The sequence below is a fragment of the Oreochromis aureus genome, linkage group 20 (assembly GCF_013358895.1).
Source record: "Oreochromis aureus strain Israel breed Guangdong linkage group 20, ZZ_aureus, whole genome shotgun sequence".
In the NCBI taxonomy this organism is placed as follows: Eukaryota; Metazoa; Chordata; class Actinopteri; order Cichliformes; family Cichlidae; genus Oreochromis; species Oreochromis aureus.
The window spans coordinates 29,489,631-29,504,061 of record NC_052961.1 but is presented as its reverse complement, the minus strand read 5'-3'; the positions used below and the strand labels follow the sequence as shown (position 1 = coordinate 29,504,061).

Sequence of the window (14,431 nt, the reverse complement as noted above, 5' to 3'; positions counted from 1 at the left end):
TAACACAGTTATGAAGAATTTGCAGAAAAATGATGCAATGCATCAGTTTTTTTTTTAGAAACATGATCAGTCATCCTTTAAGATGTAAATTAATTTGAAATGACACAGAAAAGTTTGACGTACGGCTCTTTTTTGTCAGTTTAGTATATGGGGCAGGATGTGGTCAAATGTGTGCTACAAAGTTGCCTCCCACCTGCAGGGATGTGCTACTGCTAAAGCAACAACACTTGACACAAGAAGTGATTCTTCAAAAAAACAACAATAAAAAAATAAAGAATGTGCAAAGCTAAACTGGAGTCCTCACAAAACAAAAGGCAACTGATTAAGTTCATTTAGGATGCTTTAAATGCCATCTACTTTACAGGTAAAGTGGATGTCTGTTTGTGTGTGTTGGGTGACTTGGGTGAGCCTTTGCTGTGAGCATCTGTGTCTGATACTTGATCTACCATGTGCAGACAGTGTGTCGTTAAAAAACAGCACATGCTCTGGTATAAACACAAATGAGTCCGTTTTGCGTAAGAGGGAATGGTATGACCCTTATTTCCACTAATTATGAGAGACAGCAGTCTCAGTAAACTGGTTTAACATAATTAAAGTCCGAGCTTACAGATACTATCAGTAAAATGGAATTAGTGGAGGCTTAAGAGAAAATGAATAAAGGAGTGAATGTTGAAGGGAAGGGATTAAAAAGTTAAAGGAAAGTCAGGAAGAGGATAAGAGGACCTGAGCAGAGTGGTTTAGGAGATAAGCGAGGGGAAAAAAATAAGACAGATAGGATGAGAGAAACAGAGAGAGCGACAGAGAGAGGCTGGGAGCACTGTAATAATGTTTGGCCTTGGTCTGCCAGCGGGGTCCTTCCCCTTGTGAAGCCAACAGGAATGTGAGGAATGCTGCATGAGAAGAGGGAAGGAGCTGAGGGAGAGAAAACAGAAGAGGATGATGGGAAAGGAAGAATAGCCAAGGAGGAGGAAGCAAAGAAAGGTATCCAGATGAAGACAGAAAGAGGGAGATGGGAAGATGCAGAAGAGGGAGGGTAATATGAGGAGGAGGGGCAGAGGGGAGGAAAAGATGTATTATCTTTAGTGGGGCTGTGTAAACACAAGAACAAAGAGGATGAAAATAATAAGGCTGGAAAATATTTGGTAGGAAAAGCACTGGGATTTTATTTTTGTTGAATATTGCGGACGCAGATGTATGCACGCAGCCGTGTGTTTGTGTGCGTTTACATATTTTCATTTCGGAATTCTCTTTGCTAGTAATTTAAGCTGCTAAAATTATATGGCTGTAACATAGTGAAAAGTCTTCCCCCCACCATGTTTGAGTGTGCCTTAGTCTGGTGATCATCAGTTTCTAATCATGATATAAAGACAGAAACCTTCAGACGTGCTTTTTAAAGTTCCACTAAACTGAGCACACAGAAGAAATGCATTTCTTCACAAATATAAGCTCAGTACCTACATTCTGAGTTATACCAGAAACTGCCACTACCACACCCCCACACACACACACACAAAACACAAAAAATTGCACTAACCACACATTGATTTTCAAAGCATAAAACAAGAAGCTTTTATAAAAGGTCAATGTATATGCAAGTAATCCCTATGATCTGAAAACTCAGACATCAGACTGCTCCAATTGTCCAGATGTCCTAATTTTAGAGGGAGGAGATGTCCTTAATATCAGCGGTACCCAACCTTTTTTGTGCCACGGTCCGGTTTTATGTCCGACAATATTTTCACGGACCGGTCTTTAAGGTGTTGTGGATAAATAAACAAAATAAAACTAATACCAGTACCAAAAAAAAGAAGATTTATTCATAACACACAGAAAAAGACCCAGGGAAACCGAGTTAATGATAAAAATGCTAAAAAAAAATAAGGCTAAAAACCGATAAAACCCCTGAAAACCATAAATTTCACATCCTAGCCCGGTATCTGAGCCAGATATATGGCCCGGGACCATGGGCCACGGACCATACAGGGGTTGGGGACTGCTGCTTAATTTGGTCTTCTCAGGCAAACAGAAGCCCCGCCCACTTACTATTTAAGCTTGTGAGGGGCAACCAATCAGAGAAAAGATGCTTAAAGTAGTTGTTTTCAAGACAGATGATAAAATGAGACCCATCCATTACACGTAAGGATTATTTTGAACTCTAAACCATGTAAAGCTATTTTAGTAAAGTACAAGAGTAAAAATATGGAGGTGGAAATTAGAACAACGAGCTTTCACTGTTTCTTCATTTCGCTCATGTATTAAAACACAGACATGTACATTGATTTACGGTGTTATTCTTTTTATGTTCATTGTATAACTATATATAGTGAGGTGGCAAAAATGCCTGTGCATAAATACTAAATAACTAAATAATTGATTTATATATTTATTGTTCTCCTTCTTCTTCTTCTTCTTCACTGTACTAAAAGTGCTTTATCAACATGAGTTTAGAAACAGCGTACACGTAATGTACACAATATACGTATAATGGAGATCTAATGTTTTAAGCCACCACTCACATATATAATTTGAAAAGATCAAATTATATAAATTATAAAATTAATTTTAAAAAGCTATTTAGATGTTGACAGTGCTGGTAACCTGGGCAATGTATATAATAAGTTTAATCCAGATTGATTACCTGTCTAGGAGGAGTTAAGGAGGAGCAGACACATATGTTGCAATTGTCATAATAGGTCTGCCTAACCCAGCATACTGTACATACCTGCATACAAAGGCAGTATGACTAGACTAAAACAAAAAAGGACACAATGTTAAAAAGCTAAACCTATAAAAAAATGTCAGCAGATGTGAAAGAAACCACAGACTCAGCCTACTTAATGCACCGAGGAAGACTGTTCCACATTTTAGTAGTTACAACCTAAAAAGTGTGGTTGCAGAATGGGGAACAGCTGAAAGACCTTGATCTGATAAACGGAAAGCGCGACTGCTGGAATAAGCTTTTGGCACTTCTCCTATATAAGCGGCGATAAGGCCACGAAAAGGCATGTGCACTAATAAAATTTTGATATGAATTCTGAATTTCACTGGAAGCAGTGATGGGAAGCAGGGATCAAGGCTGATATGGAGTGGCAGGTTTTGCAGATTTTTGTAACTGCTGTGCTGTGGACCAATTCATAGGAGGAGTGAGTAACAATGAGCTACATGAGAAACCATGTATTAGGAAATCCAAGCTGTAGGTCGATAGCACAACGTTGATTGCAAAATCATTCTTAATTGAAAGAGCTCTTAATAATATGAGAATAAAATGCATAAAAAAACACAAATATAGATATAGAGATAAGAGGTAAATATAGAGATATTTATAAATAAATATAAACTTTAAAAAGCTTTTTAAACATGAGAATTTTGCTTCCTCTTTATTTTTAGTTAATTAGGTTGTCTTTGGGTATTGAGAGTTAGGCAAAACAAGAATCCTGAACACATTCCCCTGTGAAGATTGTTACCTTTATGTATTATCACTTACTAAAAATTTATGTTTTTATTTTATAATGTCTATTTTAGGTTTACTCTTAATTTACTTAATTTTGCTGTGAGTCTTAAATATTTACATTTTTTCCAGCATCAGTTTGTTAGTCCTGTTGTTTTACATGAGACTGGTATATGTTAGCATCTTCAAGCAGAAGCCTAATACATAAATAAGCTAAACACATACAGTATATACAGTAGAGACCTTTGAAAGTCTTTCAGGTTTTATTCATGATGTGTGGACTGTATTTATCCAGTCACATTATAGGATGTCTTTGTTCTAGGGACTTGCATTTTTTGTTAGTTAAAAAAAACCCTTTGATTAAGATCAAAGTAAGGGAGGTTCCAGGAAATTAATATACATCTTTCTACTTTGAAATTACAGATACGTGTGAAAAGACTGAGGCTGAACCGGTGTCTGAAAGGACTCGGTGCATGGAAAGCTTCGGTGACATATGCAGTCCACAGAAACACAATGGATCGCTGACAGGCATTTTCCGCAACATAGCAACAGTGTCATTTGTGCAGTCATCACTAACCACCACTGAAAGGTAAAACAAAGAAACAGTGTTACTTTTTTCCAGCTTTATGTGCAATATCTCATCATCCACTTCGGTCTGAGAGGCATTACCACACACACCAGTCATATAGCATTATTAATCTGCACAAACTATATATATAGCATCATTAAACTGCAGAGAAACTTTTAGCAGCAGGTGAAAAATCCGAGCACTACCAAAACCATTAAAAAAACCAAGAGATCTGTGAGAGGTTTAATGCAGAGCAACAAAAGATGGCGGTAAATACTTGAACAGAAAGATGGTTTTGACTAAATGAATTACAGCCTCTCTTTTGGACGTTTGATCTGGTTTGATTGAAAGTGAACTGAGGTCAGCTCCGGTGACGGCACAAGAGGAGTATATAATGAAGGACTGAGGATCCTTTAACACCCCGAGGATGTTTGGAGTTATGGTAAGTTGTTCAAAACACCACAAGAAACCATAGCTACCACAAGAAAATCCCAGGGATGTCAGCAGCCGGCTCACACACACACAGACACACACACACACAAAGCCTCAAAACGTAAAGTCAAATCAAATCAAAACTCAGCCCTATAACACCCACCGTTCTGAACAACAACAAGCCTGAGAAGCGTGAGCGTGTGTGTGTAGGAAACACCCAGACAGGCCAAAAATAGCTCTACTCTTGTTCCCCCTCTCTCGCTTTCAATCCTTCGCTCATTCGTTTCGCTCTCCGTCTGTCCCTCTGTGTTTCTCTGTGTGTCTTGTTTGTGTCATGATTAACCACGGGTAGGAAAAAAATAAGTTAATTTTTCCATATGGAAAATGTCACCCACTTAAAGAGCGCACTCGAATGTGAGAATATCAGGCTGAGTATGTGATTCAGTGAACGGAGAGAACAATGACTATACTAACTGTTGCATAAGGGGAAACATGAAGGTTTTCACAAAATGGGAAGAATTAGTCGGTTGTTGTCTGTCTGACACGTTGAGCAAATGAGGCAGGTCTCTGAAGAAACTGTAGAAGATCATAAAGTAGTATTTATCTTTTTTCCCTCTAAATTGCTGTCAAAATAAAACAGTCCAGGATGGACTAAAATAGCTGCTGGCACGCTCTGGCCATGCACATACAGTAGATTATGATTGGCCTGTGTTTTCCTGCATCTTTTTCACAGTGCTGTCACGCTCACGGATATTTAACCGGGGTCCAAAGCATTGTGGCAACTTTGTCAGTTTGTTTAGATTTAGTATACCCAATTACAAGTGAAGCAGCCCCTGTAAACAAAAGTCACATGGACTCACGAGGTGTTTACCGGACAGTTTTAGTAACCTGCCATCCTGCGTTGTTACAGATTTTTTTTTTTAAACAAATATAATTGCAGTCTTTGTTAAATAAGCAAAGCAGGCTGGCATGGATTTGTTTCTCGGGCAGTGTCAGCCTGGGCTTTGTTAAACCAGCTGTGTGTATACTTAAAGCATCATTTTGAATTATTAGGGCCTTGCGTTCTGTTATAGTAGCATCCTCCTCGCTTACAGTAAATATGTGAAAACAAAAGGGAGCTCCAACAACAGAATGGGTTGTAAACAAGCCAGAGTTTAACCTGGTTATTTGAACCACTTCAGCTCGAGGTAAAAAAAAAAAAAAAAGAAAAAGAAAGAAAGAAAATGTTTAAAACTTGTCTAATCTGGAACAAGAAACTTCGAAGACTCTAATGCCCATAACTATAAGCTCAACGTGCAGCACAGAACGGGACAGTAACATCATTTACATGCAGATACAGATCAATGTCCCCGAGAACACATGTGGTTGTCTGGGCACATCCATTTTTAGACTGCTAGGGTATGTACCATTTAGACCTCTCATCTACATAAAAATCATCTGTGAGAAGTTACTGTTAAGATTGACTATATGGCTTTACCATATAGTGTGATCTCGAGACACAGAAACATGCATTTCTTTTAACTGCACAGAGAGAAGATGCAAACTCCACACAGAGCAGGTTTGAGCCAGTATCCTTGCTTTGAGGTGAGCGTGCTAACCACTGCACCACTGTGCTGCCCTGTGCCAGATGGGACAGGCTAAAGTTGGATGTCTGGTTAAGAAAATGGATAGACAGATGTGCCGCCATTAAAAGATGAGTACATCGTGGTCATAAATTGATGGACATGATCAACAACAATACTCAGAGAGTCTGTAGCATTCAAAGTTGGTACTTCACTAGCTGGGCCCATGTCCTCATTTTAGGTTTGACAGCGTTTTAGTAGGTAAAGGTGAATGTTTGGACATGAATTGAGCTGCGGTTTGGGGAAGGCCTCGAAGGGGAATGGTAACGGCTCCCGGGCCTGGCAGATCCCCGTGTACTAAATAGAAGTGAAGAAGTTAAAGAATTGAGAACAAGGCGGGAGGGAGGGTGGGGCACGTAAACGAGAATGAACAGCTTGCAAAACTGGGGGAAACTATATAGATGACAACCGGAAGGAGCGTGTTTGGAGGCGTGGTCCCGCTCCTGAAATTCCGATACATAATCTCCAATAAAATATCCACACCATTATAGCAGCAGCCTGAATCTTTGAAGGCACTATGGACCCGTGCTTTCATGTTGTTTATACCAGATTCTGACTGTACCATCTGAAATGCACAGAGACTCATCAGACCTCATCTTTTCTATCTTTTCTGGTCCGGCTTTGGTGAACCTGTGTGTATCCTCAGTTTCCTGTTCTTAGCTGACAGAAGTGGCACTCGGTGTGGTCTTCTGCTGCTGTAGCCAATCTGCTTCAAAGTTTGACATGTTGTGTGTTCAGAGATGCTCTTCTGCAAACCTTGGATGCAGTTTGAGTTACTGTTGCTTTCCTATCAGCTTGAAGAAGTTTAACCCTCTGATATCAAGAGGGAACTCCTGCTCACTGGATATTTTCTCTTGTTCAGGTGATTCTCTGTATAACCTAGAGATGGTCATGTGGAAAGAGCCCAGTCTCTTACACCAGCCTGTCTGGTAACAACCAACACATTCAAAGTCACTTAAATCACCTTTCTTCCCCATTCTGACGCTCAGTTTGAACTTCAGCTTGGCCAACGTCTACATGCCTCAATGCGTTGTGGTGCTCCCATGTGAGCATGTGTGAGTTGAACAGGTGTGCCTAATAAAGTGGCCGTGAGGGTATACTATACTTTACTATCACAATTGCGCTTCAGACTTTCCCCCTTCATTGGTTTCACAACAACATGTGGCAAAGAAGCAAATGAGATGTCGACACCTTTGAAGCAAGAAAACCAAAATCTTGTGCTCTCGGTAGTTTCCTGCTATTAGATGTCTTGACAAACCACAGTACTGGTTTTCTTAGAATTGCCTCACAATTTCTGGCATTGATTGCACTTGTAAGTCATTGTTCACACCAGTTCAAATGAAGGAAAACATGTATAAAAGTGCCAAGTGCCGTCTGTTACAAATACCTTTAATATATGACAAATTTCCATTAATTAATTTTCCTCTTCCATAAATGGGGCTTAACTGTGACTGAATAACAGTTCTTTCAGAGTATTAACTTGTTGATATCAGTTTAAGGCATGACTGACTGAAATAGAAGAGGGATGATTCATTGTGTTTTTTAGACACTGTCTGGTTAAGATAAGATCAACTTTGCTACCCCTGTAGGAAAATTCCTCCTAGCTGCTGAAGCCCCTGAAACAAGTGGATAAAAACATCATACAGCTGTCATCGCGCACTTATATAAAACACTCGCTCCGAGTTCTGCTGAAGAAGAAGAACATGAAGTAGGCACATACATCAGCTGTCTGCCACCGATGACTGATGAACTTGTGTTTTCTCAGGGGGTTTCATGGAAAGGTTATACCTCTGCTTACTGCTGTGCCTTTTGTGGGAATTTAAGACAGAGAAGGAGAGGGAGAAGGAGAGCCAGATGGCTTTTCCTTGCAGGATATCCTGTTATAAGTTGAGCTAGCCGGGGCCAATCTGACCTCCTCACCCCTCTTGACCCTTAACCCGACCGCAATTTAGGTTCATATCTCCGCTGTTTCCTAATCGCCCAAATGTCTCAGCATCCTTTGCTATGGCATTGTTGCTTTCAAACTCACAAGTAGCTGCCTTTGCCACTCTTCTGTTTATTTCATTAATGTTTTTTCCCCCTTCTGACTTGTGTGGTTAATTACGGGGAAAACCAAGTTATAATGCTAGGCTTTAAATCCAATATCCATAAAATTTAATGACAAGCTACACAACCTTTAGCATCAATCCACATCCCAGGTACAAATTATCTTTTTTTTTCACCATCTGGAAAGTGCAGACAGTCATAGTATATGGCAGATGGCCGCCCCTCCCTGAGCCTCAATCTACCGGAGCTTTCTTCCTGTTAAAAGGGAGTTTTTTCATCCCACTTTCTCCATGTGCTTGCTCGGACTGCTACAAGGTTATCTGATTGATGGCCTTACAATATAAAGCTGCTTGACTGTTGTTGTGATTTGGTGCTATATAAATAAAATTGAATTGAATTGAATTAATATATAAAGTAGATGTGTCCTGTTCTCATTATGCAAATTTCTAGCTTGTAAAGTTTAGTAACATGAGACCTCATCCACCTCAGTCACTTAGGCAACTCATTTTCCACCATGCAAGGGTTTTGAGTGAGAGATGATGAATGACTTTCATAGATATGTAGACACACACACACACACACACACACACACACACACACACACACACACACACACACACACACACACACACACAGAAAACACTGGAAAATAAGTGATCAGAGCAGCACAATAAAAGCTCTGTGTGTGTGCTGTTTCATACTCAGTCGCTCTGACTTTCACAGTTCCTGCTTTCTCTTACAAATCCTTGATTCAGAATTCGAAATAATTCCACTTGTTTTTCTGGCCATGTGCGTCACTCGCTGAAAAATAATATCCTCCTAATACTATCTTGGAACAAGTTTTAAAAAAACCCAAATGAGTGGGTCTGGGATTATTTTCCCAAATCAAATGTAATTTTCTCAGTGCTGCTGGTGTGTCCATCTGTCTTTCCCTCTTCACCTTGTTTTCAGTTAGTGAAGATGTTGTTAAAGCAACCTTTAAAAAAAGAAGTCATGACCTCACTTGGCAGTGCAAATTTAAGACACGCACACACAGAAAGATCATAACATCATAATAATCTTAACATGATCAGAACAAAAACGAGTAAGAAAACTGAAAAATAACCCTTCAGGTATCGTTTCTGCCCTGATGCACAACTTTTTGTCTTCCCCCACTTTCTCTTTATGTCACCTCTTTCTCCCTCTCTCTCTCTCTCTGGCTCACACCCAGCCCTCCCACCCACCAGTGTAACTGGAATCCATTAGCTGATGAATGGTTGTTTGTGTTTTTTTAAGCTCAACAGCGCCTCCATCCACATCAGTGGCCATAGAGGGTGATAACAAAACATGCAGCGTGATTAGGGAAATAATTAGCCAATCATCCTGTGACCTGCAAGCCAAGCCTGAGGTCAAAGATACGCAAACCAGGCTGCTTCCCAGGTGCTTTCCCATGAAAATCAGTCAGGAGGCACAGCTGCGAAGCAAATGCATACTGGGGTCATTGTGAGCAGACAGGTTCCAATCACAACACATGCGCTTCTTTGCCTGTATCCCAGGCTCGCTGCGATACGGCTGAGAGTGCGAGTGAGGATCCCAGTGGACTCAGTGCAGAGTTTGCCCAGGGAGGCTGTGGTGGAAATCAACACTTCCTGCTTCCTGTGGCGAAAGGAAGTGCTACCGTCGCTGTCCCCTTATCGCTGGGTATCCAGGCAGAGCAGAGGGAGGAAGGCAGAGCAGGGAGGGAAGAGGAAGAGGAGGAGGAAGAGAAGCTGGAGGAAGGTCATGCAGGCTAAACAAAGGGAGAGGACTGAAGAGGCTGGTTGGGTTGTGGCTTATGTTCTCCAGGGTTACATTCTGGCATTAAATGACTTAGAAAGCAGTAAATATTTAAAGGTGGTGAGTGATGAGAAAGAGGAGAACATGTGTAAAATGTCTGTTACTGGCTTGTAAGGCACTGCTGATGGACAAGTCAAGTTTCTTTATTATTTTTTATGTGATATCAGCTTTTTGGCAGCTTTGTTAACCATCAGCCATAATCTCTCCCACGGGACAAAACAATAGCCTTTGGCTGTGACTTGCTGTGACTGAATCACAATGCTGCACTGTCTGTGCTTTGCCTGTGCTTCTTCCACAATGCATTGATACTGTTTTATATTATGCAACATGCAATTCAAAAATGCAGCAGGGCTTCCCTATTTTCTTAGTTTTATGTTGTCATGTTACATCTAACATGCTGGCAGTTTATCCACAGGGAAGCAGAGAAGAAAATAGAGGCAGGAGGTGACAAAGACTATTTAAGAAAAGGCAGAAGGAAAATGACAGCGGCATGTGTCTGTAAATGCAACAAGTTGGATGCCTTCCACAGACTGAAATCAAAATGTATCCACTTGCATTTTATGGTGAAGGAGCAGGAGAGAGACAGTGAGAAAGACAGAGGGAGTGAAGGGGGAGAGAGATGTTTGGGATCAGGGTGGGGAAGCTTTCAGCACTTGGGATTGTCCCAGATGGACACAAGCCGCTCCCTCCCTTTATAAACAGCCCCTTCTCCTCTCCTCTCCTCTCCTCTCCTCTCCTCTCCTAATTTATTCATTTCCCTATAATGCCTGTTATCCACAACTCAGCTCCCACTTTGCACAGATTCTGGGACCCTCACCAGAAAATATGAACAAATTGACACTTTCTGTTTTTCTTCTCTTTCTCTTTTTTTTTCTTTTTCTGACAACGTCTTCTGTCCCCCTGCACTAGCACCACCACCGCCCCCAATCCCTGCCATTTCCAAAGTCAACACACCACTAAATGCCGGGCTGACTCACTTCCACTGTGGGTGGCTCTGTTTCCAATTTTCTCACCACCCCACCACCTTGGAAGAAAAGAGAAAACTTTTGTCCAGAAAAAAAAGTAAGCAACCAGTGCAAAAGGAAGATCCATTTTTCCAAGTTGCTCAGTGCTAAAAGGGACAAAAGCTCGCATGGAGGTGCAGAGAGAGAGACGTGGAGCGAAACCATACCATGCTTCTTCCACTTCTTTTGTGGCTCTGAAATAGTTATCGCCGATTCCCTTCCTTTCTTTCTCTTTAAGAGAGCGTGGGAGCGCCCTCAGAGTGCTGCAGAGAAACCACGGGGCTCATAACAACAGGAGGAAGCCGGTAACTTGAGTAAGTTGGGCCGGGCAGAAAGAGGGGGATACGCAGAGGAGGTGGAATGAAAGGAAAGCAAAGAGACAGAGGAACCTTCTGCAAGCGTTTTTATATCTTGAAAACATAAAAAAAAAGTTCACAAAGCTCAAAAAACGCAGAAACACACCACACATTTGCAAATAACCTGCTGGATTGCTGACAGCATTTCCCCACACGCAGATCCAAAAACACACACACACACACACACACACAAATAGACACACACGGACACTTTTGCATTTGCATGAAATCAGACAGCTTTCCCAAGAACAGGACTGCCTTACCAGTCTGCCTTGTAAACATTCAGCGCGAGAAGTGCGTTACAAAGTCCCATCAGTCATGTTCATGTACAGTTCCAGAAAGTGGTGAGGATTCTCCAGCATCACACACACACACACAAACACAAACACACACATGCACAGGCACAGTATCAGTTCCCTCTGTCCAAGAGTTGAGAAAGTGAGGGGCCGCAACAAAAGGCAACAGAGGGAGGGAGAGACTGAGGGAGAGAGAGCGAGAAAGAGAGAGAGAGATTAACCCCTCTGAGCTGACTGGTGGACTCTCTCCTCCCTCCTCACACACACACACACACACACACACACACACACACACACACACACACACACACACACACACACACACACACACACACAGTTGGTTTTGCCGTATCACTGACTTCTTGTGTTTTCTCTCAAGTGCCAAGAGGAGGAAGGGAGAGCAGAGGGAGGGCAGAGAGAGAGAGAGAGAATGTGTGTGTGTGTGTGTGTGTGTGTGTGTGTGTGTGTGTGTGTGTGTGTGTGTGTGTGTGTGTGTGTGCGTGCACTCATGGTCATGATGTGTGTGTATGTGTTCTTGTGTATTTTAAGGTAGGAGGGACTGGCTGGCTCAAGTCCAGAGGCAGCTAGCCTGGTAGAAAAAGACAATAGCAGGAAACACTATATCAGGAGGAGGCAAAATACCAGCACAAAAATAATTAACAGACACTGAAAAACAATGACATCCACAGTGGAAAACACAGCCTGCAGCCTGCTTCGAACAATGATAGTGGAAACCAAAAAAAAGAATGTATTTTTGTTATTCTAACCACAGGATATAAAAACACTATAAGAAAAAAAACAAAAGAAAAAATGTACACAGATCAAAAGCATTAGCCGTAATGAATGTAAAAAATGCTGCTATTATTTTTGTTGGCGCAACATTGGATGCAAAAATTATAAAAAGCGCATTGCTGGGTCTCGTGGGGGAAAAAACAGTTCTCAGCTTCTTCTTCTTTTTTATTTGCATCATTTTAAAAGTTGTAGCTACTTACTTGTGCACCATCACAGGCATGTAGACACACATTCCCCACGCAGTCATGACTCCCACACAAATCTCACCACCACTCCCACACACACACACACATTCCCTCAGCTATAATCATATCTGGTGATAAGAGCAGCTTCCCCCAGTGGTTACTGGTTCTCCAGGCACCGACCACAGTGTCTTACAATGGTCCTGTATTCTAAGCCTGCGCTGATTACACACACAAGGAGCTGCATTACACACTGCTAATTCAATTTCCTCCCCTCTGGGTCAACCTTTGTGTGAGTTTATGTGTGTATGTGAGTCCATAAGGAGGAACTGATTAAGAACCTGATGAGGAGACCAAGATCCAAACTGTGTGTGTGTGTTCTTCATCCACTTATTGCAATTTTGCATTTCAAACAATACACTTTAAGCTGTTCTGTGCTGGAAAAAAATATTCCAATTCACTGGGATCCTAAAACACTCACAGACTGCTGCTCACTGTTTCCATGTGCTGTAATAAGAAGGCTCAATCGCCACAGCAAATATTTAATGAAGTCAGGTAAGTCTGGTTCTAAAAGCAACAAGTGATACTATGTTACATAGAAGTACTTAACTAAAGTACATGCCTGTTTTGGAACCAGTTGTATCCCTTGCTGCCATAATGTGGACATTTTTACCTTTGGCCAGTAGTGCAACAACACAGAAAAAGAAATCAGATGTAGAATAGCACGTCACAAGAAAAAGCTATAAAAATCATTCACTTCATACCTCCAAAATGAAAGATACATCCAAGTGAAAAAGAAAGTTTTCACAGTCCTTTGAAAAATTAAGCACATCCTAATTTACACAGTAAGTACACACAAAGTGTAAGCACCTCTGTAAAAGCAGAGGTTTCATCAGTTTGCTGGTCTGGAGGATTTAGGGGTATGTTACAGGTGTCCAGGGAGTGGACGTAACTGCAAATATACCCCAAGGGCAGACTGTGCCATGCTCAGGCAAAACGCAAAAAACGCCTAAAGCTACATTAAAGACCTCAGTTAGCATGTCAGATATTACAGTTCATGACAGTACATTTAGAAAAAGAGTGAACAAGAGTGGCTTGTTTGTTGCCAGGAGAAAACCTCTTCTCTCTAAAAGAACATCATGCATCTGAACAAACCACAAGACACAAAACAATGTACTTTGGACAAATGAGGCCAGAGTGGAGATGTTTGGCTTTAATGCACAGTCCCACATTTGGTGAAAAACAAACACAGAACATCAGCAAAAACACTTCATACCAACTGTCACGTACGGTGGTGAAGTGGTGATGATCCGGGCTTGTTTTGCAGCCAGAGGACTAAGGCACGGGCACCTGACCATGAACTCCTCCAGGTCAAGTATTCTGGAGTGAAACGTGAGGTCTGACAGCTAAAGCTTGGCCTAAACTGGGTCATTCATCACCTATGGTGAGATTTGAGGTAAAGCTATGTGGGATCACCAGTGGTAATAGGATTCAGCATTTTGGAGATGAACTTCATAGAAACGCATCCAGTAATCTTTGTAATGTTTTGGCTGATGTATTACACTTAATGTTCTAGACCTAAATAAACCTTTAGTTTCTGACTTTGGCTCTCCATGTTTTACTCCACTGCTCTTCTTCCTCTCCCACCTTTATCCAAAACTAAAATCTGTACCTCAACCTCCTCTCCTCGCCCTCTTTCTCACATACACTTTAAAACAGGGGTTTATCAGTAGGTGACATCACAGTGGCTATGTCTGTCTTTTTTATACAGTCAGTGTTAACACCAATTTTGGTTAAGAACTGGATCTTCATTATCAAAGTAATGCAAGCTGTGCAAGACAGTAACACTGCAAGTTAGTAATTCTTTCAG

The 14,431-nt window shown here is 41.3% G+C and overlaps 1 protein-coding gene across 1 annotated transcript in view; it reads right to left on the bottom strand.

Annotated features, from left to right (window-relative positions):
- The window catches only part of hdac7a (histone deacetylase 7a), a 53,978-nt gene extending 42,218 nt beyond the window's left edge, over positions 1-11,760 (bottom strand). The window contains exon 1 of the mRNA XM_039604508.1: positions 11,555-11,760. Coding sequence (XP_039460442.1) covers positions 11,555-11,573 — 19 coding nt within the window. The 5' untranslated portion in view covers positions 11,574-11,760. The remainder of the gene's footprint in view (positions 1-11,554) is intronic.
- Between the last annotated feature and the right edge of the window lie 2,671 nt (positions 11,761-14,431).